We start from the raw sequence: 26,593 nt of genomic DNA on the forward strand, positions 1-26,593 counted from the left end.
GGCTGTAAAGATAGAGCTTGTTGGGAGACAACCCAATATTTTTATTTTCTGTTTTTCTGAGTATACACATTATTACCTTTGTATTAATTGTGTTTTGGTGTTTTAATTAGTGTTTGTGCCAAGTAAGACCTTTGGGATAGCTTACGGTGACAGTTGATTTGATCTTGCTAAAAAACAGAAACTTTTGCTCCCAGGAAAATAATTCTCATTTTTAACAGAAGCGAGATAAAATACTGATTCATGTGGTAGAAGATTAATATACAAATTTCCCAGGTTGTCCTAATTTTTCAGAATTTTCGGAGTTGTAGAAGTATTCGAGAGTTACAGATTACTACGGACTGTTCTGTTTTTGACAGATTCTGTTCTCTATGTGTCGTTTGCTTATTTTGGTGAATCTATGGCTAGTATCGGGGGATATGAACCATGGAGAAGTTGGAATACAGTAGATATTACACCAATATAAATAAAGAATGAGTTCACAACAGTACCAAAAGTAGTGATTTATTTTCTTATACTAACAGATCTCATGAGGTTTTCTGTTGAGTTTTGTGTTGTGAAGTTTTCATGTTTTGGGTAAAGATTTGATGGACTGTGGAATAAGGACTGGCAAGAGCCTACGCTTGGGGATGCCCAAGGCACCCCAAGGTAATATTCAAGGACAACCAAGAGCCTAAGCTTGGGGATGTCCCGGAAGCCATCCCCTATTTCGTCTTCGTCTATCGGTAAATTTACTTGAGGCTGTATTTTTATTCACCACATGATATGTCTTTTGCTTGGAGCGTCTTGTATCATATGAGTCTTTGCTTTTTAGTTTGCCACAATCATCCTTACTGTATACACCTTTTGAGACGGACACACATGAATTGTGATTTATTAGAATACTCTATGAGCTTCACTTATATCTTTTAAGCTAGGCAATTTTGCTCTAGTGCTTCACTTATATCTTTTTAGAGCACGCCGGTGGCTTTATTTTGTAGAAATTTTTGAACTCTCATGCTTCACTTATATTATTTTTAGAGTATTTCTAAACAACATGGTAATTTGATTTGGTTATGAATTTAGTCCTAATATGATAGGCATCCAAGAGGGATATAATAAAAACTTTCATATAAAGTGCATTGAATACTATGAGAAGTTTGATTCCTTATGATTGTTTTGATATATAAAGATGGTGATATTAGAGTCATGCTAGTGAGTAATTGTGAATTGTAGAAATACTCGTGTTAAAGTTTGTGATTTCCCGTAGCATGCATGTATGGTGAACTGTTATGTAACGAAGTTGGAGCATGATTTATTTATTGATTGTCTTCCTTACGAGTGGCGGTCGGGAACGAGTGATGGTCTTTTCCTACCAATCTATCCCCCTAGGAGCATGCATGTAGTACTTTGTTTCGATGACTAACCTATTTTTACAATAAGTATGTGAGTTCTTTATGACTAATGTTGAATCCATGGATTATACGCACTCTCACCCTTCCACCATTGCTAGCCTCTCTAGTACCGCGCAACTTTAGCTGGTACCATACACCCACCATTTACCTTCCTCAAAACAGCCACCATACCTACCTATTATGGCATTTCCATAACCATTCCGAGATATATTTCCATGCAACTTCCACCGTTTCGTTTTATTATGACACGCTCCATCATTGTCATATTGCTTTGCATGATCATGTAGTTGACATCGTATTTGTGTCAAAGCCACCATTCATATTTTTTTATACATGACACTCTTGAGTCATTGCACACCCCGGTACACTGCAGAGGCATTCATATAGAGTCATATTTTGTTCTAAGTATCGAGTTGTAATTCTTTAATTGTAAGTAAATAAAAGTGTGATGATCTTCATTATTAGAACATTGCCCCATGTGATGAAAAATATAAGAGGCCAAAGAAGCCAACAAAAAAAGAAAAAAAGAACAAAAATGAGAGAAAAGAGAGAAGGGGCAATGTTACTTTCCTTTTTCCACACTTGTGCTTCAAAGTAGCACCGTGATATTCATGATAGAGAGTCTCCTATGTTGTTACTTTCATATACTAGTGGGAATTTTTCATTATAGAACTTGTCTTGTATATTCCAATGATGGGCTTCCTCAAATTGCCCTAGGTCTTCGTGAGCAAGCAATTTGGATGCACACCCACTTAGTTTATTTTTGAGCTTTCATAAGCTTATAGCTCTAGTGCATCTGTTGCATGGCAATCCCTACTCACTCACATTGATATCTATTGATGGGCATCTCCATAGCCCGTTGATACGCGTAATTGATGTGAGACTATCTCCCTTTTTGTCTTCTCCACAACCGCCATATTCTATTCCACATATGGTGTTATATCCATGGGTCACGCTCATGTATTGCGTGAAAATTGAAAAGGTTTGAGAACATCAAAAGTATGAAACAATTGCTTGGCTTGTCATCAGGGGTTGTGCATGATTTGGATATTTTGTGTGGTGAAGATGGAGCACAGCCAGACTACATGATTTTGTAGGGATAGCTTTCTTCGGCCATGTTCTTTTGAGAAGACATGATTGCTTTATTAGTATGTTTGAAGTATTATCTTTTTATGTCAATATTAAACTTTTGTTTTGAATCTTATATATGGATCTGAACATTCATGCCACAATAAAGAAAATTACATATGGATAAATATGTTAGGTAGCATTCCACATCAAAATTTCTGTTTTTATCATTTACCTACTCGAGGACGAGCAGGAATTAAGCTTGCCATGGCAGTTGATGCGTATCCAACATATCTATAATTTTTTATTGTTCCATGCTATTATATTATCTGTTTTGGATGTTTTATATGCATTATTATGCTATTTTATAATTTTTTTGGGACTAACCTATTAACCTAGAGCCCAGTACCAGTTTCCATTTTTTTCCCTTGTTTTTGAGCTTCTTAGAAAAGGAATACCAAACGAGTCCAAACGGAATAAAACTTCACGATGATTTTCTTGGACCAGAAGACACCCAGGGGACTTGGACTCCAATCCAGAAGAGCCATGAGGCGGCGGGAAGGGTGGAGGGCGTGCCCTAGGCGGGGGCCTACCTTGTGGCCCCCTCGGGACTCCCCTGACCTAGCCCTTCGTCCTATATATTCACATATATTCCAAAAGCCTCAGAAGCATCCACGAAAAAACTTTTTCACCGCCGCAACCTTCTGTTCTCGTGAGATCCCATCTTGGGGCCTTTTCCGACATCCTGTCGGAGGGGCGTTCGATCACGGAGGGCATCTACATCAACTCTATTGCCCTTTCGATGAAGCGTGAGTAGTTTACCATAGACCTATGGGCCCATAGCTATTAGTTAGATGGCTTCTACTCTCTCTTTAATTCTCAATACCATGTTCTCCTCGATGTTCTCGGAGATCTATCCGATGTAATCTTCTTTTGCGGTGTGTTTGTCGAGATCCGATGTATTGTGGATTTATGATCAGCTTATCTATGAATATTATTTGAATCTTCTCTAAATTCTTATATGCATGATTTGATATCTTTGTATTTCTCTTCAAATTATCGGTTTGGTTTGGCCAACTAGATTGGTTTTGCTTAGCTTTGGGTTCAATCTTGCGTGATTTCACCCAATGACAAAGTAGGGGTAGCGAGACACGTATTGAATTTTTGCCATCGAGGATAAAAAGATGCGGTTTTCATCATATTGCTTGAGTTTATTCCTCTACATCATGTCATCTTACTTAAGGTGTTACTCCGTTCTTTATGAACTTAATACTCTAGATGCAGGCTGGATAGCGGTCGATGTGTGGAATAATATTAGTAGATGCAGACAGGAGTCGGTTTATTGACACGGACGTGATTCCTATATTGCATAATCATTGCCTTGGATACCTTCATAACTTTGCGCTTTTATATCAATTGCTCGACAGTAAATTGTTCACCCACCATATTATTTGCCTTCATGAGAGAAGCCTCTAGTGAAACCTATGGCCCCTAGTCTATTTTCAATAATATTAGTTTCCGATTTACTATTTTGCAATCTTTTATTTTCATATCTATAAACCAAAAACCCAAAAATATTTTATCTTTTGTTTAGTTTAATCTATCTCTATCATATCTCACCTTTGCAAGTGACCGTGAAGGGATTGATAACCCCTTTATCGCGATGGGTCTAAGTGTTTGATTGTTTGTGCAGGTGCATCTATTGGGGACTTGCGCGTTTCTCCTACCGGATTGATACTTTGGTTCTTAACTGAGGGAAATACTTTTCTCTACTGTGTTGCATCACCCTTTCCTCTTCAAGGGAAAAATCAACGCAAGATCAAGAAGTAGCAAACGAGCGATGGTCTTTTCCTACCAATCTATCCCCCTAGGAGCATGCATATTAGTACTTTGTTTTGAGGGCTAATAAATTTTTGCAATAAGTATGTGAGTTCTTTATGACTAATGTTGAGTCCATGGATTATGCGCACTCTCACCCTTCCAACTTTGCTAGCCTCTCTAGTATCGTGCAACTTTCGCCGGTGCACTAAACCCACCATATACCTTCCTCAAAACAGCCACCATACCTACCTATTATGGCATTTCCATAGCCATACTGAGATATATTTCCATGCAACTTCCACCATTTCCTTTATTATGGCACACGCCATCATTGTCATGTTGATTTGCATGATCATGTAGTTGGCATAGTATTTGTGGCTTGGTCACCGTTCATATTTTTAGGGTTTTTATCATTTATGCCACCAGTTGTGTCCCACTACTCAGTTTTGCCACTAGGAATTTCAACCGCTCAAAAATGTCATCGCCTCGTTAGACACATGCTAAAAAATGCCAGTGGACACCATTATTGTGATCTCAAATCTCTTTTGCCATGTTATAATGACATAAATACCTATGGACCAGCATGCCAGCTCTCCCTCTATGTCACTACAATAAAGTTGGGTCCTACTTGATCCCAACAGTGCTCTTTTTTCTGTAAAATTATTCGCTTGGTTACTCCTGACAAGTGGGGCCACACTTATCATTGTGAGATAGAGAGAATCGACATGTGAGTCTAGGCTTATTTTTGTCATATAACATGGTCAACGGGTTTGACATGAAAATAATAATGTCTAATGGCATATTTGAGCAAACATCTAACGGAACGATGGCATATTTGAGCAAGCATCTCATGGGTCGATGGCATTTTTTAGTAGTTGTAACTTCTAATGGCAAAATTGAGTAGTGAGACACAACTAGTGGCATAAACCCTATTTTTTATACATGTCATGCTAGATCATTGCACTTCTCGGTACACCGCCAGAGGCATTCATATAGAGTCATATTTTGTTCTAGTATTGAGTTGTAAGTAAATAAAAGTGTGATGATCATCATTATTAGAGCATTGTCTCATGTGGGAAAGGATGATGGAGACTATGATTCCCCCACAAGTCAGGATGAGACTCCGGACTTAAAAAGGCCAAAGAGCCCAAAAAGAAAAAAGAGAAAAAAAAGAAAAAGGAGGAAAAGGAGGAAAAAGTAGAAAAGAGAGAAAAAGAGAGAAGGCACAATGTTACTATAATTTTTCCACACTTGTGCTTCAAAGTAGCACCATGTTCTTCATATAGAGAGTCTCCTATGTTATCACTTTCACATATTACTAGTGGGAATTTTTCATTATATAACTTGGCTTGTATATTCCAATGATGGTCTTCCTCAAAATTGCCCTAGGTCTTTGTGAGAAAGCAAGTTGGATGCACACCCACTTAGTTTCCTTTTGAGCTTTCATACACTTATAGCTATAGTGCATATGTTGCATGGCAATCCCTACTCACTTGCACCAATATCAATTGGTGGGCATCTCCTTAGCCTATTAATTTGCCTAGTTGGTGTGAGAATTTATTTCTCCTTTTTGTCTGCTACCACCTTCTATTCCACCTCTAGTGCTATATCCATAGCTCACGCTCATGTATTGTGTGAAAGTTGAAAAAGCTTTAGAACGCCAAAAGTATGAAACAATTGCTTGGCTTGTCATTGGGGTTGTGCATGATAAATTCTTTGTGTGATGAAGATAGAGCATGACAAGACTATATGGTTTTGTAGAGATAACTTTCTTTAGACATGTTATTTTGAAAAGCCATGATTGCTTTATTGGTATGCTTGAAGTATTATTGTTTTAATGTCAGTATTGAACTTTTATTTTGAATATGGATCTGAATATTCATGCCACAATAAGAAATATTACTTGATAAACATGTTAGGTAGCATTCCACATCAAAAATTTTGTTTTTATTATTTACCTACTCGAGGACGAGTAGGAATTAAGCTTGGGGATGCTTGATACATCTTCAACTTATCTATAATTTTCGATTGTGCCACGCTATTATATTATCCATCTTGGATGCTTTATATGCATTAATATGCTATTTCATATCATTTTTGGGGACTAACCTATTAACCTAGTGCCCAGTGCTAGTTGCTATTTTTTCCTTGTTTTTGTCTTCTACAGAAAATGAATACCAAACGGAGTCCAAACGGAATGAAACTTTTTGAGGATTTTTCTTGGACCAGAAGACGACCACGAAGCTTCGGGAAGAGGCCAGAAGACCCATGAGGGGGCCACAAGGGGGGAGCACCCCCTAGGTTTGTGGGCCCCCGTGGCTCTCCTAACCCTAATCTCTGTTGTATAAATACCCAAATATTCCCTTTACGTTAGAGGGCACACAAAAAATACTTTTCCGCCACCGCAAGCTTTTGTTCTCATGAGATCCCATCTTGGGGCCTTTCCGACACTCTACTGGAGGGGGATTCGATCATGGAGGGCCTCTACACCAACCTTACTGCCCTTTCGATGATGTGTGAGTAGTTTAGACCTATAGGTCCATAGCTAGTAGCTAGATGGCTTCTTCTCTCTCTTTGATCTTCAATACGATGGTCTCCTCGATGTTCTTTGAGTTCTATTCGAGGTAATCTTCTTTTGCGGTGTGTTTGTCAAGATCTGATGAATTGTGGATTTATGATCAGATTATCTATAAATATTATTGGAGTCTTATTTGAACTCTTTTATGCATGATTAAGATATCTTTGTATTTCTCTCTGATATATTGATTTGGTTTGGCCAACTAGATTGATCTATCTTGCAATGGGAGAGGTGTTTTGTTTTGGGTTCAATCTTGCGGTGTCCTCACCCAGTGACAGTAGGGGTAGCGAGGCACGTATTTGTATTGTTGTCATTAAGGATGAAAGGATGGTTTTTTTACCATATTGATTGGATCTATCCCTCTACATCATGTCATCTTGCTTAAGGCGTTACTCTTAACTTAATACACTAGATGCATGATGAATAGCAGTCGATGTGTGGAGTAATAGTAGTAGATGCAGGCATGAGTCGTTCTACTTGTCACAGATGTGATGTCTATATTCATGATCACTGCCTTGTATATCGTCATAACTATGCGATTTTCTATCAATTGCTCAACGGTAATTTGTTTACCCACCGTATGTTTTCTTTAAGAGAGAAGCCTCTAGTGAAACCTATGGCCCCTGGATCTAATTTCTATCATATTATTTTCAGATCGTTAAAACCAAAAATCCAAAATACCTTCCTGCAATTTATTTATATTTACTTTATTTTACTATTTTACTTATCTTTTATACCTATCTCTATTAGATCTTACTCTTGTTTGTGACCGTGAAGGGATTGGCAACCCTTTTTCGCGTTGAGTGCAAGTCAAGATGGCAACGGGGACGAAACCCATCGGGTTTTGCCTTCCCAAACCCATCCCCACGAGAAAATCATAAACCCATCCCCGTCCCCATCACCATGCGCGGGGCTAGTTTTCCGCCCGTCCCCTAAACCCATCGGGTTTCGGGGAACCCACGGGGAACCCACTAGAAAATCAAAATATTTAAATAAACATAGTGGCGACAAAGAATAACTTTTCAGCAGCAAAACAAGCACATTTCAGCAGCATAACTTGAGAAAATTTCAATAAAAAACAATAGTAGATGGTTCAACGGCTATATAGAGTGTATTTCAGCAGCATGATACCACATTTCAGCAACAAAGATGATCAGATTTCAGCCATACATGGTATTCTGAGGGAGAGAGAGAGAGAGTTGAGGGCTCGAGCGAGGGGGAAAGAGCGAGCGATACTGGCCACCCGCGAGGGGTTGGTTTGGCCTCGACGCTGGGTGTGCGTGGGGGGGGGGGGCTCGGTCGCTCAGGTTCGGTCGCATGGGGTTGGGCCGGATCAGTGCTTGGGTAAAAAAATGTAATTTCGCGGGTATTGCCGGGTTTCGGGTTCGGGGACTACCGAGACGGGTGTAAACCCACGAAACGTGTCGGGTTGTATAATTTGCCCAACAATAGCCCCGCGGGGATGAAAAGATGCTCATCCCCGTCCCCTAATAGGGTAAAAACCCACGGGGACGCGGGTTTCAGGGCCCCATTGCCATCTTGAAGTGCAAGTGTTTGTTAGTTTGTGCAGGTGCATCTATTGGGGACTTGCTCGTGTCTCCTACTGGATTGATACATTGGTTCTTAACTGAGGGAAATACTTATCTCTACTTTGCTGCATCACCATTTCATATTCAAGGGAAAAATCAACGCAAGCTCAAGAAGTAGCGTGCTCCCATGCTTGACTGGGAGTGCATTAAACTACGGAGGCACGATTTTGTTCTCGAAGGTTCACGTGGTCAAGTTAACAAAAATACTCATTTACACACTTTCTCCAAGACAAACATGACAATATTTTCACATATACATTGATTTTATGATATCATGCGCCAGGAAGCCCACGCGATCGATTCTTACTAATGTGTACTTTCCACTTTTTTAATGGCGCACATGATCCATACTTTGGTTAGCAATGTTTTAGATTGTTGAACATTTGGATATTTAAAATGAATTTTAAAAACATTTTTAATGTTAAATAAATTTAAAGTTGAGAATTTTTGAAACTTGAATTTTCAAAATTCTGACTTGTCATATCTTCAACTTCATTTTTAATACTTTACAAGAGAAAAGGGAAAACTGGAAAATGCCACGCAGGTAGGCGCCACCTCTTCATCCAGTACCATGTGTGTTGCCAACTATTGCTAATGTGCCCTATCCCCCCACCACTCCCGCGTATGACGACAGCTTCCGGCGCCTTCCAAGTACCTGGCCCCACCATGACGACTATACTGTAGAAAAATCGCTTCCCAAGAACTCTATTCAGTGCAGGTTCATTAAATAGTGGAGGAGCGTTTTCGTGCTCGAAGGTCCACGTAGTCAAGTTACCAAAAAACTCATTTACACACTTTCTCCAAAAAAACATGACAATATTTTTACATATACATTGCTTTATGTAATAATATGTCAAAAAGGTGCAGTAATATGTTTGTTTCTTATTTTGTATACATCACCAATAGATATGTGTTGGAACTAAAAAACATTTTAATGCTTAAAATATTGAAGTTGAGAATTTTCAAAACTTGAACTCTCAAAAGTCTGACTTATGGTTCCTTTTAACTTTCATTATTTTTAACTTTAGATGGAAAAAGGGAAAGCTAAACCCGTGCGTAGTGGGCCATACTTCTTCATCGCGTACCACGTGTGTATTCAACTATTGTCACCCGTGCTTACATGGGCACCCCACCACTCTCGCGTAAGACACCGCCTCCCGCGCCTCTGAGTGCCTGGCTCCCACCATGACGAGCGTTCCCCGAAAAAGCGCATCCCAACAACCCCACCGAGTGGAGGTGCATTAAACAGTGGAGGAGCGTTTTCTTTTGGCATTCATTTTTTAACTTTACACGAGAAAAGGGAAAGCTAAAAAAATGCCGCACGACTTGGTCCTACCACTTCATACCATACCACGCGTGTAGCTAGCTATTGCCACCCGTGCTTGCGTAGGCACTCCACCACTCACGCGTACGACGATCCCTCCCCGCGCCTCCTGCATGTCTAGCCCCTACCATGACGAGCATTCCATGAAAAAGCGTGTCCCAACAACCCTACCCAGTGCGGGTACATTAAACTATGGAAGAGTGTTTTCGTGCTCAAAGGTGCACGTGATCAAGTTAAAAAAACTCATTTACACACTTTTCCGAAAAACTTGACAATAATTCTACATATATAAATTGATTGATGTAATAATATGTAAAAAAGGAACAGTAATATGTTTGTTTTGTTATATTTCTATATACATTGATTGTGGACATCAGTGCAATGGAATCCTTCAACAAAAGTGACCTGCTGAAGATGACTTTCCTGTGCTGCCCATGGTCTATGTATGTTTAATTAGCTGTCTAGTTCATCTCATAAATGAGGTTTTTTTGCCACAATCGCCTTTTTGTTCAACCATCGATGGATGCAACAGCCCCCTGTAGTTCATTAAAGATTTTTGCATTCCCACCCTGAGCAGAGTATCACCAGGGCTTAATTAGTTACCATGTCAATGGGTTTAGACATGAGACCAACAATGTTATATTATTTTTACTCTATAACGGATGTACTATATCAAACAATCATTCATCTACATATGGTTTATTGTGATTGGTACTCCTTATAACTGTTGTCAAAATTGATGTCAATTAGACCTTTGGAATTCTTCAATGAAACGAAATTAATGAACTACTAGAGCGTGTTAATTTCCTGGTTGGTTCATTTGGAAATGGAAACACTGAAATTTTACAGCCACAAGCTCCTTTTGTTCAAGCATCACTGGTTCATTAATGATTTTGGCATGCCCACCCTGAGAAAACTACGACAAGGAGTTATGGAATGTAATTAGTTATTGTGCCAATGGGTTGGACCTGCTTCCAATAGAACTATGGTTTTTTCACTATATAACTGATATACATCAAACAATCATTCATTTAGGTTTTATTTATGGTGATTGATCCCAAGAAATAATATGCCAAAACAACAAAAACCCTGATTAAGATTATGTTTGGAACTTATAAAATAGTCAAAGACCACTGTCCTCACCAAGCCAAGGTTAGCTTAGCTTTCTTAAAACACATGATGCAAGCATTGCATGCATACCCGTTCGTGCACTCGATGCATGTTAGCTAAACATCTCTTCAATCCCACAAGTTGACTTTGACATGGCCTATGCAAGTATATCGTTGCATCGACGAACAAGGAAAGCTTCAACCAAGTCAATCCTGCCAAGGCAAGGCCCAACCAAGCCCATAAGTTGACAGAGGTACTAGCCAGGTTTCAGGCATATGAAGCCAGGCATGTGTGGGTTCTGCCTAAAAATGTCCCAGATTTAGGTAAAAAATAGCAAAACTTCGGCCAAGTTTGTCTGGCTTCGGCCAAGTTTTCAAGCCAGCCGCCTGTACTGCGCGCCTAACGCTATGCAGCTTTTCTGCATGCACACATGCATGGGCCAACCATAATGGCCCGTCATCTTGATGGTAGCAGCGGACATTTGCTTACCTAGTATCATGAAGTGCTTACTAGATGTTGGTGCTAACCCCGATATTCTTGATGAAATGAGTCTTATATTGTTTCCTCCTCCTTTGCCTTCGTGATCTACTTTTAATGCATATTGTTTGTTGGTCTTTGGATGAATATTTTTGCCTCACCCAGGACATGTTAGGTTGATAGGTTCTAGGCAGAGACAAAATGAAAGTAGACCCACATGTTTATTGTAGTTCTTCTAGGTGTTGAACTTTCCATTTGCTCCCCATCGAAGACTGGCATAGGGCTCTCTACTCTTATTTGTTTTTGCAGGAATCCTTAGTAATCAGCATCCTGTATAATTATCTCTTTGCAGAGTGCCTTGCGAAATTTTCATATATTTGTTTATTTGCCAATCGAGAAATTCTCCAGCTTCATTGCCTTGTCAAGTAGACACATAGTGCTAATTTTTGTAAAGACTTATTCTTCTATGTATGTTGTTGTGTTGATGGCATATTCTCACTATCCTACTTGACAAAATAATGCAATCTAAGAAACACATTTGTATGAGCTTCAGATTAATATTTTATTATTTTTACAGGAGTTAACCTTACAAAAAAACTGTTTTACACACTTTTTCCAAAAAAACATGACAATATTTCTACGGGACAAATGCATTTTTGCCCCTAGTTGGAACCTACCCACGGGTTTTGCCCTTACTTTTCGACTCTGCTTAATTTTTCCCTTAGATTTTTCTCCGAGGTCACCCGAATGCCCTTTGACTGTTTGACCAATACTTTGAAAACTCATAACAAATTGATATGAACTCGGAAAAATGGAAATAAGATATCAAAATGTTCAGATAAACATTACCTTTATGTGTATGTCATTTGCATTTAGGACAAAAGTAATGTCTAAACTACCTAAGGTTATTAATGTTTTTAACATTATTAAAAATAAAAAGGTATGAACAATAATTTTTTCAGGAATAAAAATTACATGCAAATGTAGGTGACATTTTCTGAACATCCTGAAATCTTGTTTGCATTTTTCTGATTTCATATCAACTTGTTATGAAGTTTCAATATAATGGTCAAAGTCGTTTGAAATTTCATAACAAGTTGATATGAACTCAGAAAAAAATGCAAAAAAAGATATCAGGATGTTTAGAAAACAACACCTACATTTGCATGTAATTTTTATTGTTGAAAAAAGTATTTTTATACCTTTTTATTTTTAATAATGTTAATAACATTAATAACATCGGGTAGTTTAAACGATACTTTTGTCCTTAATGCAAATGACATGCACATAAAGGTAATGTTCTTCTGAACATTTTGATATCTTATTTGCAGTTTTCCGAGTTCATATGAATTTGCTATTAATTTTCAAAGTACTGGTCAAACGGTCAAAGGGCATTGGGGTGACCTCGGGGGCAAATCTAAGGGCAAAATTGAGCAGAGTCGAAAAGTAAGGGCAAAACCCGTGGGTAGGTTCCAACTAGGGGCAAAAAATGCAATTGTCCCTATTTCTACACATACATCAATTTTGTGCTACCACATGTCGGGTAGCCCACATGGTCGATTCTTACCGAGGTGTACTTTCCACTTTTTGAATGGCGCACATGAGCCATACTTTTCTTTGGGGACACTTTCATAAAATGCATGTATGAAAATTCAGGAAATTTTCTTTTAGATTTTTGAACATTTGAATATTCAAAATGAACTTTAAAAATATTTCAATGTTAAAAAAATTAAAGTGAGAAATTTCAAAACTTGAAAAAAATTCCGACTTGTGATATTTTTTAACTTTCATTTTTTGTACTTTACACAAGAAACTGGAAAATTGGAACTGTCACACGCGTAGGCCCCACCTCTTCATCCGGTACCGCATGTGTAGCCAACTGTTACCGCACGTGCTTGTGTGCCCACTCCCCCCACCCCTCCCGCGTACGACGACGGCTTCCGGCGCCTTCCGCATTCCTGCCCCCCACCATGACGGGTGTGCCGCAAAAAAACGTGTCCGGACAACCATACCCAATGTGCTCCCATGCTTGACTGGGGTGCATTAAACTGTGGAGGAGCGATTTCATTCTCGAAGGTTCACGTGGTCAAGTTACCAAAAAAAACTCATTTACACACTTTCTCCAAGACAAACATGACAATATTTCCACATATACATTGATTTTAAGATATCATGTGCCAGGTAGCACACGCGGTCGATTCTTACGAATGTGTACGTTCCACTTTTTAAATGGCGCACATGATCCATACTTTTCTTTGGGACACTTTCATAAAATTCAGAAAATTTTGTTTTAGATTTTTGAACATTTGGATATTTAGAATGAACTTTTAAAAAATAATGTTAAAAAATTAAGGTTGAGATTTTTTGAAACTTGAACTTTCAAAATTCAGACTTATTATATCTTTTAACTTCATTTTTTAATATTGTACAAAAGAAAAGAAAAAGCTGGAAAATGCCACGCAGGTAGGCGCCACCTCTTCATCTCGTACCACGTATGTTGCCAACTGTTGCTGACGTGCCCTATCCCCTCACCACTCCCGCGTACGACGACGGCTTCCGGTGCCTTCCACGTACCTGGCCCCACACGACGACTGTGTAGAAAAAGTGCGTCCCAACAACCATATCCATCACTGGTGCATTAAACAAGTGGAGGAGCGTATTTGTGCTCGAAGGTCCATGTGGTCAAGTTACCAAAAAAACACATTTACACATTATCTCCAAAAAAACATGACATATACATTGCTTTATGTAATAATATGTCAAAAGATGAAGTAATTTGTTTGTTTCTTATTGTATACATCACCAATAGATATGTGTTGGAACTAAAAAAACATTTTTAATGCTAAAAAATTGAAGTTGAGAATTTTCAAAACTTGAACTCTCAAAAGTCTGACTTATGATTCCTTTTAACTTTCATTATTTAGATGAAAAAGGGAAAGCTAAACAAATGCCGCGCGGGTCGGCCCTACCTCTTCATCGCGTACCATATGTGTACTCAACTCTTGCCACCCATGCTTGCATGGGCACCCCACCACTCCCGCATACGACGTCGCCTCCCCGCGCTTCCAAGTGTCTGGCCCTCACCATGACGAGTGTTCCCCATAAAAGCACGTCCCAACAACCCTACCCAGTGCGGGTGTATTAAACAGTGGAGGAGCGTTTTCTTTTAACTTTCATTTTTTAAAACTTTACTCGGGAAAAGGGAAAGCTAAAAAAATGTCGCGTCGGTGGGCCCAGGCTCTTCATCCCATACCATGTGTAGGGGTGGAAACGGATCGGATGCGGATCGGATAGTGCTCTTGCCACTTCCATTTTCATATTTCCAAAACGAATAAGAATCCGAATACAGATGTTATCGGATACGGATGCGACTCGGATATTGTTTGAATACGGATACGTATCAGATATTTTCTTGATTCAGAACATATACGAATAATATCAACATATTACTTAAGTAAATTAGTCGATAGCTATATGACCTAAAATAATCAACTTGTGACATACAATAAGTCAATGATAAATAGGTTTATGAAAAAATACTATTGTAATGCATAATGATTTATAAGTTTAATCAGATAATGAGTAAAATTTGACCACTTATTTGGCTTTTATGTTGGATAATTGAAATATTGGGTCTAGAATTTTGAAAATTACCTCCCATAATCTTATTCAGATACGGATATATCCACTTCCATATCCATATTTGTCTCAAAATCTCGTATCATATTTTATTTTTTATTTGTTTAATAAATTTGGATACGGATAATTTCTATTTCCGTTTTGGTTCGGATGCGGATGTTTCGGATACGAATAGGCATTTTCTCAAATACGAATATCGAATATTTCGGATTATCCGCTACCAATTTCCACCCCTAACCACGTGTAACCAACTGTTGCCATCCGTGCTTGCGTGGCCACCCCACTACTCCCACGTACGACGCCGCCTTCCCGTGCCTCCCGCGTGTCTGACCCTCACCATGACGAGCGTTCCCCGAAAAAGTGTGTCCCAACAACCCTACCAAGTGCGGGTGCACTAAACAGTGGAGGAGCGTTTTCTTTTGACCTTCATTTTTTTACTTTACATGAAAAAAGGGAAAGTTAAAAAATGTCACGCCGGTGGGCCCTACCTCTTCATCCCGTACCACGTGTGTAGCCAACTGTTGCCACCCGTACTTGCGTGGACACTCCACCACTCCTCATGTACGACGACGCCTCCCCACGCCTCACGCATGTTTGCCCCCCACCATGACAAGCATTCGCCGAAAAAGCGCGTCCCAGCAACCCTACCCAGTCCAGATGCACTAAACAGTAGAATAGTGTTTTCATTTGACCTTCATTTTTAAAAACTTTATACGGGAAAGGGGAAAGCTAAAAAGATGTCGCGCCGGTGGACTCTGCCTCTTCATCCCGTACCACGTGTGTAGCCAATTGTTGCCACCCGTATTTGCGTGGGCATCCCACCACTCCCACATATGACGACGCCTCCCCGTGCCTCCCGCGTGCCTGGCCCCCACCATGACGAGCGTTCCTGGAAAAAGCGCGTCCCAACAATCCTACCCGACGGGGCGCATTAAACGGTTGAGGAGTGCTTTATTTTGACTTTCATTTTTTTACTTTACACGAGAAAAGTGAAAAGCTAAAAAAATGTTACGCGGGTGGGCTTTACCTCTTCATCTCGTACCACGTGTGTAGCCAACTGTTGTCACTCATGCTTGCGTGGGCACCCCACCACTCCCGAGTACGACGACGCCTCCCCGCGCTTCCCGCATGCCTGGACCTCACCATGAGGAACGTTTCCGGAAAAAGCGCGTCCCAACAACCCTACCCAGTGCGGGTGCATTAAACAGTGAAGGAGCTTCTTTTAACTTTTATATTTTTAAACTACACGGGAAAAGGAAAAGCTAAAAGCATGTCATGTTGATGGACCCTGCCTCTTCATTCCGTACCACGTGTGCAATCAACCGTTGCCATTCGTGCTTGCATGGGCACCCCACCTCTCCCACGTACGACGACGCCTCCCCGTGCCTTCCGTGTGCTGGTCCTCATCATGACAAGCGTTCCCTGAAAAAGCGCGTTCGGACAACGCTACCCAGTGCGGGGTATTAAACAGTGGAGGAGCGTTTCTTTTGACCTTATTTTTTTTTAACTTTACAGGGGAAAAGGAACAGCAAAAGAAATCAATGGGCAGAGGGGTGTACAAATTAAAAGCCACTCTCCATCTGCGGCACTTCTCCACCGTGACTGCGACTGCCACTGCGACTGCGACTGCTCTCTCCTGACTGGAGTCAGTGTCTCGGGTGCTGCTGACCCGCCGTCTTCTCCGCTTGCCGTGCCGCCATCGCCATGGATGGGGTTTCGACGGAGCCTCGCCACCCGCTCCTGCAGGCCGTTCTCGACGGCGACCTCCGCCTCCTCAAAGGTACTAGCAACAACAAGCAGCCCGCTGCCTCCTATTGCTCCTGCCCCTACCCTTAGGGTTCCTTCCTTCGTGATGGTAATTTGGCTGGATCGTGTGCGCAGAGATGGCGGGCGTCGTGGCGGCGGACGTCGGCATCAGGGCGCGCGCGCTGACTGTGGCGGTCATGGAAGGGCGGCTGGACATCTGTAGGTGCCTCGTCGAGGACCACGGCGTCGATGTCAACCAGCGCACCTTCACAGGTTAATTAGTCCGGTTCCCTTTGGATCTCTTCGCCTCAATTCTGCTGCACCTCCCAGGACCACGGCTAGATGCACAAGTGCACATCACATCCCGGCCCAGTAAGTAATCCCAGGTTAATTTGGTTCTTTTGTTTTGTTGCAGGTGACACTCCTCTGGCCATTTCTGCGACTTATGGGACGCCTGCTACCACCAGATATCTTCTGGATCGTGGTGCTGATCCAACTTTAGCTGGTGCCCTGTGGCCACCTCTTCATGCTGCTGCAAGTTTTGGTATCCCCTCGCCTCTCCCACACGCAGTTTGCAGCTCCAGCCTCTTGAACTTTAATTGCTCATGAGTCATGACATATATACTGCCATATGTTTTTATTGACATCTATTCACCAAGTTCAGACATATGTGACGATTTGGACGGTGGAACAAGAAACAATGAGTTTCTGTACGACAACTTTGAGGATTGGAATGTAAAGTAAATTGGTGTTAATTAATTCTAGTCTTGTTTGCTCACAGATCGATTTTCGGGAGAGAAAACACCGTGTCACTCTCAAGTGTTAATTCTATTCTTGTTTGCTCACAAATTGATGATTTTTGCTAGCTACTGCCTATATTTAGATAGAAAAACAACTAGCTACAAGTCAAATATTCTAAACTTGGTCCTGGACATGATCATTGGTAACTGGCGGTTATCACATTTGCAAGTGTACAATTCAAAAAAACATTTGCAAGTGTCTACATTTTTTTTTCTTTTTACAAAAATAAGCTTATCTTGCTGATTTTTTCTACAAACTTGTATTCTAGGACAATGTGAGATAGTGGAATTGCTGCTTTCAACTGGAATTGATGTGGATCATTTCGATTCTGTGTATGGGACCGCATTGCATGTTGCCGCTACTAATGGTCAAGATGGCTCGATGAATATTTTGTTGCAGCATCATGCAGATGTAAGTCACCACTTTCTTCCTTCTCTTCTGGGCTGTGCAAAAGTAAATCCTGGTTGGTTTGTTCAGGCCCTAAGCGGCTTTATCTCCAGTTCATAACTATCATGCATGCATTGTAATGAGAAGTGGAAATACTGTTGTCTGTTATTACTTGGGCTCAATCATCTGAACCAAAAGAGTTTGTTTATGTTGGCACAAAGCAAAACATATACAATGTTTGTCGTTTGACCATAAATAATTCTCCTGAAGTGAAACATGCTTATTTTCTCACAGGTGCTCTAAATGTTTGTCTAATTTTTATAATTAAATTAAAAAAATGTATGCTTCTGTGCGTTGAGAAATGCCAATATGTGTAACACACACACACACACACACACAATTTGCTTATTTTATTTCCCCATTACTCCATTTTTTTGCAAGTGAATAAATTGGTTTTTCTACTTTCCACAGCCTAATAAGGTTTTCCGCCTTGATAGTACCCCGTTAAGGCTGGCCATGATTTCTGAATCGCTGGAATGTGTGAATCTACTCATTAAGGTCAATATTCTTTCTCGTTTATGGAGCTTCCTTTAGTGTAGTCTACATTTTCTGCAGTTGACATCTCAAGCACTTACTCAAATGAAACTAAAATTTATTTACACAGGCTGGCGCTGATGTGAATAAAATTGACTATACTGGTGTTACTTACTTGATGATAGCAGCGGGCAATGGCTTATCTGATATCCTGAAATGCTTACTAGATGCTGGCGCTAACCCAGATATTGATGATGGGGTGAGTCACTGAGTCTTGTATTATTTTCTCCCCCTCTGCCTTCATGATCTACTTTCATGCGTATTATCTGTTCGTAGTTGGCTGAATGGTTGTGCCTCGGTGGGACATGTTAGGTTCTAGGCTGTTGACGGATTAGGATAAATGTGCTCAGCCGCTTCTTTTACATCAACTGTACCCATGCTGCTGGGAATATTTTATTCATGCATGAGGAAACACATTGTTTTGGTAAATCATATCTGTTACTACGTGATGCATGATCTACTGAGAACATGGGAAAAGTATTCCTACCAACATGTTTACTGTGTAATATCAATGGAGCAGATCACCATATCGTAACATTTTGCACTGCCTTGATCGGCACATATCGGCTGCAGCTCTTCCCAGGTGTTGAACTTACCAATTGCTGCCCAAGGAAGACGGGCATAGGCTTTTCTGCTCTTTTCCCCCCTTGTTTTTAGGAGCAATTCTTTGTAAATCACCATCCTGTGCAATTATCTCTTTGCGGAGGCAGCGGAGTACCTTGCAGGACTTTCATGAATTTATTTATTGTCAATGGAGAAATTCTCCAGTTTTCTTCATTGCCTGGTCAAATAGACACAGGATGCTTTCAAAGACTTATTCTTCTATTGTGTCGATGGCACATTCTCTCTCTATTATGCTTTGACAAACTAATGCAGTATAAGAAACATATTAGTTTGGCATTAGAATTAATATTTTTATAGGATTTAACCTTAGCTTTATTTCCCGAATTTAGTGGAGAGGTATGGACAAGACTATTCCATTGTTTGTTCCCGCGTTTTGATTTGCTCAAAGCCCATCTAGCCATTTGATTGAAATTGTAGACTTGGAATTGTAACTATCAATGTTGAAATGCTCTGCTAGTATAGTCCATCTTGTATTAATGATGATCGAACATGAAATCAGCCATCTCATTTACTCCTGCAGTTTGGTACAACTCCAATCGAAATTGCCGCCCTCCAAGCCAGATGGGATATGGTTGCGACGTTATTTCCTTTAACTTCTCCCATTTCAAGATTGCCGGATTGGAGTATTGATGGAATTATTTCTCATGTGCAATCTTTTGGTTTGAAGCCGAGGGTATGTAGTTCCTTTTCCGCTCACTTACAGTTCCATAATATTATGTATAATGGCTAGTCGTCTTCCATTCTTCTGTTGCTCTGCTCCTGCAGTCATGATTTCAATTGATATTTATAATAACAGAAAAATGTTATGCATACCCAGACCCTGCGCAAGCGGGAGCTACATGCACTGGGCTGCCCTTTTTATAAGCGCCCCACATTTGAGAAAGTTTTAATGTCATTGTTAGGGTCAACTAAGATTCTAAGTGAAGCTTCTTTTCTGTGTTTGTGCTGTATATATGTCTTGACCAAAAATATTTTTTGATCAGGATATACATCTATGTGAAGCGAAAAGAGCTGAACTAAAGTTGCAAGCTACAGAGGCTTTTAAGAGAAAGGAATATATCATAGCAGGAGACCTATATACTTGTGTAAGTCACTGAGCCTAGATGATTATGATAGTTATGGTGTCAATTAAACATGTGCTTGTCATTGTTATCTAGCAAGACACTTCACATTTTGAACATGCCCAAAAGGTTCAATCCCTGTCAAACTGTTCAGTGTCCTAATATAACTGTTTAAGCTGCAGCTAGACTAGAACCACAGTATCTAAAACAAAGGGCAGTCTGTGTTTTGCACTGTATCTAAAACAAAGGGTATCTAGAACCACAGTATCTAGAACTACAGCTGCATGCTATTATAACAGTTGTTTTGCACTGTTTGTCCTCAAAATTCAGTCTGGATTATGCTCGCAGTTGCTATTACCACACACACACACACAAAAAAAAACTGCTTTGGAGTTGAACTGCTTATGTTTTAGTTAGAGGAACCGTGTGAACATTCAAAGGTATTTAAAATTCCGGAGTTATCTATATTAATTCATAAAAAAGCAGCATCATTTTCCATGTATCTTTCGTGAAAATTCTGTCAGAAATGTTATACTGATTTCATAAAAGTGAATGGTTTCTCTCTGTCTTGATCTGGATTATCAGAAATGTTGGTGGGGTCAGTGAAAATGTTGTTACTGTGTTATGCAAACTACTACCTTGTAACAAAATCTACATGTGATTGGTCTACTGTAGGCAATGAGTTTTCAGCCTAGTCCAAAAGGTCTTGCAAACCTGCTAGCACATAGGAGTTTCTGTATGTTGCACGCGGGGATAGGAAAAGAGGCTCTCTCCGACGCTGCTAGGTGCACAGTGCTACGACCTCTTTGGCCCAAAGGTTACTATCGACTAGGAGCAGCCTTTATGTTGCTACAGGTAAAACAGAACAAATTTGTTACGGCTATTCTTTCTTGACCATGATGAAATTGATCATCTTCTGGTGTCTACTCACAGGACTATGGAAAAGCAGCTCAGACGTTCGAAGCTGGCTTGAAACTGGACCCTACAAATGCGGATATGGCTAACGCTTTAAGGTAATTGTGTGTTCCATGTCTCCATGTTGCGAGGAATCTTGTGCAGTCCCACCTGCTTGATTGGTCCCCTAAAAGGACGAACTATTTCTTATATGCTCCCTCTGTTCCTGAATATAAGACGTTTTGGCAGTTCAATTTAAACTGCCAAAACGTCTTATATTTAGAAACAGAGGTGGTAGATCGAAGTCCTTCTGGAGTGCAAGTGTTTTTTGTGTCTTGATGGTCTAAACTCGGGCATCACACGGATTTAATGATTTAAGATCTATTAAGAGTGAGTTTGGAGCTACAGCTCTGGTTCTCAAATCCATGGAAAGAAAGAGAGAGCACCTTGTCCTGGTGCCGTGTGCATGCCTTTGTTCTGTTCAATCTCTGGAAGAAAAAAAGAGCCATATAGAAGTCTCGCCCGCCCATTGCTTACCCCGAAAATATTTTTCGTCGCAGGGAAGCCCAAGAGACGGCGAGGAATCCTCCTCGCACCAGGGGGCTGGAGTGCCTTCACCCATTTGGAATGAGACGTTCCTGGAGTGATTGAGGCGCTGTTTCGTTGCTATGTCCAGTCCAGGGTATGCATGCCTGCCTGTTATTCTCTTTTCCTATGTCCAGTCCAAGGTATGCGTGCCTGTTATTCTCTGGAGAGACTGAGACTCTGTTTCGTTGCTTAAGACTCTGTTTTGTGTTGAACCGTCCAAGAGTACCGATCTCATGTGCTATATTGTAGACCGTGTAAACATGGCTGTCTGTACATTGTGGTTATATATCGTCTCCGTGAACCATTGTGGTTATATATCGTGTGCGTGAATCACTCTGAAAAATGCGCTTGTCATGGTGAAATCTAAGTACTGGCTAGAAAAAAAAGGATAAAAGACAAAAAAAAGTGTCATCTAGGTGGGGGATCGTATAACCACCACCACCGCCATCCGATCGAGCCAAGCACCAGCCTTTTGTCCGGTTCCAACGAACCATCAAGTCACGTCAGTCCATCAATTTTTCACCGGAGAGTCGATTTGACGCTCGCAGTCGTGCGCTCGTCGTCCATGGTCTGCCCGCCCTGAGAGGAGAACCTCCATGATTTGCATGTCCACGCATGCTCGTGCATGCGCATGATGCATGCATGGTTCGTATGTGGATGATATGGACATTTCTCGTCTCCGCTCACCGCCACCGCGTCGTCGTCGGCTCCGGCGACCCAATCGCTCCTCTCCTCTCCTACCTACGCCTCCCCAACAAATTTTTTCTTCTTCCTTCCTTCCTTACCACGTCGGTGACGACAGAACCGACCGCAGTAGCCCCCGCGCGTCAAGTTTTTCTTCAACCGCAAAAGTTCCATAACGCCGGCCAAGCCCACCATGCCTCCATGCATGCGTGCGCCTCCGAGGAATTCATCTCTCCTGGAGCTTCACCCTGCCCTCACTCCACATCCTCTCCGTACAGAATCGCCGTCGCGACCCGATGTACGGCATCCTCGGCTCGGCTCCGACAACTCAATCAATTCCACACGCGTGAATTCCCTTTCGTCAATTGCCAAGTGGAGCACAAATTAAAGAGCGCGGCTTTTTCTTTCATTTCATTCCCAGACCGACAGACAGGAGGGCCGCCGACCCAATCTCGCACGCAGCGCATGCATGTGACCACCGCCGGGGTCACGCGGAACTCGCCGCCGGCTTGTTCCCTCTCCGTTAACTGCATTCGCCTTCGCCCCCGCGTTCCGGCGAAGCAGCAGTCGACCCAACTGTTCCGGCGGCCAAGCCCACAAAGTTGGCGCCGCACGTCTATCTGCTCGGCGGCCAAGCCGTTCAAATAACAACAACAACAACTTCTCAAAGATCATCTCTTTCTCGTCGCCAACCATGCATGGCCGCACCGGCCAAGCAACAGCCGATTCCTCGCGCGCGCCGCGCCCCAGTTTCAGTTTCGCCTGACCATACCGGAGACCTAGAGGCCCCGGCCGAGCCGACAATCCCTCCTATCCACGTCCATGCATCCTCATATCCTTCTTCTCCGATTCCGGCAAAGTCCGATCCGTCCGCGTTTTCAACATCCCGCGTGCTGCATTGTTCAATCAACCAAAGCTCTAAGCTCCAATAATGTCTCGCCCATATCAGCGCGGCTGTAACGTTAACGGTCCACGTCACCCCGGTTACTGTTGCTAATCTCGTGTTGGATCAAAACTTTTCAAATTCAAAAATTTAAATAATGTTAAACATCAAACTTTTTCAAACATTAAAAAGAAAATGATCGGAGCTTGCCACTAATTGTCTAGGTGTTTATGGTGAAGGAGCCGTGCCTTTATAAAAGGCCTAAATATTTTAAAAAGGAAACAAACCAGGAAAATAAATAAAAAAAGGAACAAAACAGAAAACAAAAGAAAAACCCCCTCGGCTCCCCATGGGCCTTGGCCCATCCTACCCAACCAGCCCGGCAACCCAGCCGGCGCCGCACTCCTCTCCTTATCCTCACCCGGTTAGAATAATCCTAACCCAACCTGTGTTTTGATTTTTGGCCGGAAAAAACAAATTTCGGCTATCTCGGCTGGACCCGGAATATGTAGCTATCGGTCAAAAAATTCGGCCCAATTTGAATTTCTGGCCTGGCCCAACAACGGGAAGGTTTCACTATCATGGGCTGAAGACAAAACCACGACCTGTACGCCCTAAGCCTAAACTTATCAATCCCTCCCGATGTTTCTGCATGCGGCGCCGCCGGTGCGCAACACATGGAGACGAGCTCCTCCGGCGGCTATGGCGCTCACCTGGCGCCTTCCCACGCCCGTCCCGAGCTCCTCCGGCGAGGAATCCGCACGCCGTCGCTGCCGCATCAAGCCGCCGCACCTCCCGTTTGCTTGATTCCCTCTGAGCGCGTGGACGCGCAGCCTGCGTCGTGGGCCGCCTCGCGCCTCCTCTACCCCATCCAGGTCCTTCTTCGTTGCTTCTTCAAGGCCACGACATGGTGCTTGATCTCTGTGGCAGTGAGGATTATGTTCGACTGATGCACAGGGCACTTCCTTCTCAGTTGTTTTTTTGCTTCTTCGTTGCTTATTCAAGATCTTACTCCCGAGGGTCATTGGGTTGCACTTCTCCCCTGCTTGATTCAAATTTTTGTCCAATTTCGGCCGAATTTCGGCCAATATTTGGTCAAATTTTATTCAAAAATTCAATTATTTTTTGTAATTTCGTCCGAAATTTTGCCAAAATTTTTGAAATGACCGAAATTCGGCCATCTTGTTCAGGGGCGAAAAAAAAGGCAAACCGAAAATCAAAACACAGAACCAAACGCCCCACTTCCCCCCACTCGCCCTCCCCCGATCCAGATCTGGATCGAGGGAACGAACACCCCCCCCCCGCCGTACCCTTCGCCTCGTCGCCATGCGCCGTCACCGCCGTCCGAGGACCTTGCCGAGCCTTCCTCGCCGGACTGCCTCCCCGTCGATCTCGTCCCCGATCCCCGACATCCTCCCCGCGCCCCGCTGCCATTTTCCCTAACAGTCCCGTGAGCTTCCCCCTTCCTCCTCTCTCTGCCGTGTCGTGCGCCCGCTCCGCCGTGGCCGCGCCCTTTCCCCAGCTGCTCCCTCGTCCCGCAGTTCCACGCCGGCGCGCCGCCCGTGCCATGCTCCCGGCCGCGCCTGCTTGACCGCGCACACGCCCGCGCATCGCGACCTCTCCCTGCTCCCGCACACGCACGTTGTGCTCCGGGCCGAGCCCCGTGTGTCCCGCCGCGCCTCATGCTCCTGGCCGCGCCTGACCGCGCCGAAGCGCGCATGCTCGTGCGCCTGCACCGCGGCTCGCGCCGCCGGCCGCGGCGGCCTCGTGAGTCGCATGCTCCGCGCCAACGCGCCCCCGGGCTCTCCTGCCACGGCCCTTGCTCGACGCTTTGTTGTCGTCCCGCCGCATCTGTTGCCTCCCAGCAGCGCCGCTCCACCGCACCCGCCCACGCACCGCTAGCCGCCCGCGCCCCCTCTGCTGCCTGCGGCTGCACCTGCGCTGTCGCATCGCCCCCTCTTCTCGCCGCTACTGGGCAGCTTCTGCTGGCCCGCGCGCCGCTGGTGGCGCCCTGCTGCCTCCCGCCGGCGACCGCCCGGCCTTGTTCACCGCGACGCACCTAGGCGTGCGCCCGATCGGGCCGCGCCCGAAACCCGTCGCCTGCACCCGCTATGGCCCTTGGGGCCAATGACAAGGGGGCCCTGCCCAGAACGTTTTTTTATAAAATAATAGTAAATAAAATAAAAATTAATTAATAAAATTAATTATTAATTAATTAATTAAGTTAATTAATCATGTTTAATTAATCTAATTAACTAGTTAGTTTAATTAAACAGTAATTAGTTTAGCTAAATCCTAATTAACCTAAGCAGAGAATGACAGGTGGGTCCCGCATGACAGTTTGACCCAGTCAATGCCCCGTTGACTGCTGACGATGACGTCAGCATATACTATTTTGGATAATGTTGAATTAAAATAATTAAATAAGTCCTAAAATGATTTAAATCTTTTAAAATTAATATAAAATAAACCATAGCTCAGATGGAAAAACTTTGTACATGAAAGTTGCTCAGAACGGTGAGACGAATCCGGATACGCAGCCCATTCGTCCGCCACACATCCCTAGCATAGCAAACACGCAACTTTCCCCCTCCGATTCATCTGTCCGAAAACGTGAAACACCGGGGATAGTTTCCCGGTTGTCTCCCCCCCCTCACCGGTATCACCTCCTACTGCGTTAGGGCCCACCTAGCACCACTCATTGTCATGTCATGCATCGTTATGCATCTGTTTGCATTGTATTCATTGTTTCTTCCCCCTCTTCTCTCCGGTAGACTACGAGACTGACGCCGCTGCTGGTGCCCCAATCGACTACGCTGTTGACGACCTCTACTTGCCAGAGCAACCAGGCAAGCCCCCCTTGATCACCAGATATCGCCTATTCTTCTCTCTACTGCTTGCATTAGGGTAGTGTAGCATGTTACTGCTTTCCGTTAATCCTATTCTGATGCATAGCCTGTCATTGTTGCTACAATTGCTGATACCTTACCTGCAATCCTAAATGCTTAGTATAGGATGCTAGTTTATCATCAGTGGCCCTACATTCTTCTTAGTCCGCCATTCTATACTATCGGGCCGTGATCACGTCGGGTGTTGATCACGGGTATATACTATACTTATTACACATGATACATGTTGTGACTAAAGTCGTGCCGGCTTGTTGAGTACCCGCGGTTGATTCACGAATTGGAGGCTGAAAGGACATACTTTCCTGACGGCCCTCTGCGTGGATCTTTGTGGCGAAGCGACAGGGCAGGTTGAGACCACCCAGGTGAGTGGTGGGCCTGACCCTGGTTGGCGTTCATGGTTACTTCAAAATAACACGCTTAACGAG

At 42.7% G+C, this 26,593-nt stretch overlaps 1 protein-coding gene across 1 annotated transcript; it reads left to right on the plus strand.

The window, feature by feature from the left end:
- The first annotated feature begins 16,569 nt into the window (after window positions 1-16,569).
- Window positions 16,570-22,007, plus strand: LOC125541023 (uncharacterized). Its single transcript, XM_048704521.2, has 11 exons — window positions 16,570-16,777; window positions 16,879-17,016; window positions 17,159-17,287; window positions 17,813-17,955; window positions 18,403-18,489; window positions 18,596-18,724; window positions 19,670-19,822; window positions 20,133-20,234; window positions 20,886-21,065; window positions 21,144-21,223; window positions 21,665-22,007. Exons 1-11 carry the CDS (start codon window positions 16,702-16,704, stop codon window positions 21,753-21,755), a joined length of 1,308 nt encoding a protein of 435 aa, XP_048560478.1. The 5' UTR covers window positions 16,570-16,701; the 3' UTR covers window positions 21,756-22,007.
- Window positions 22,008-26,593: the final 4,586 nt, after the last annotated feature.

This window comes from Triticum urartu, chromosome 2A (assembly GCF_056163025.1).
Source record: "Triticum urartu cultivar PI428250 chromosome 2A, HENAU_Tu73, whole genome shotgun sequence".
Taxonomy (NCBI): domain Eukaryota; kingdom Viridiplantae; phylum Streptophyta; class Magnoliopsida; order Poales; family Poaceae; genus Triticum; species Triticum urartu.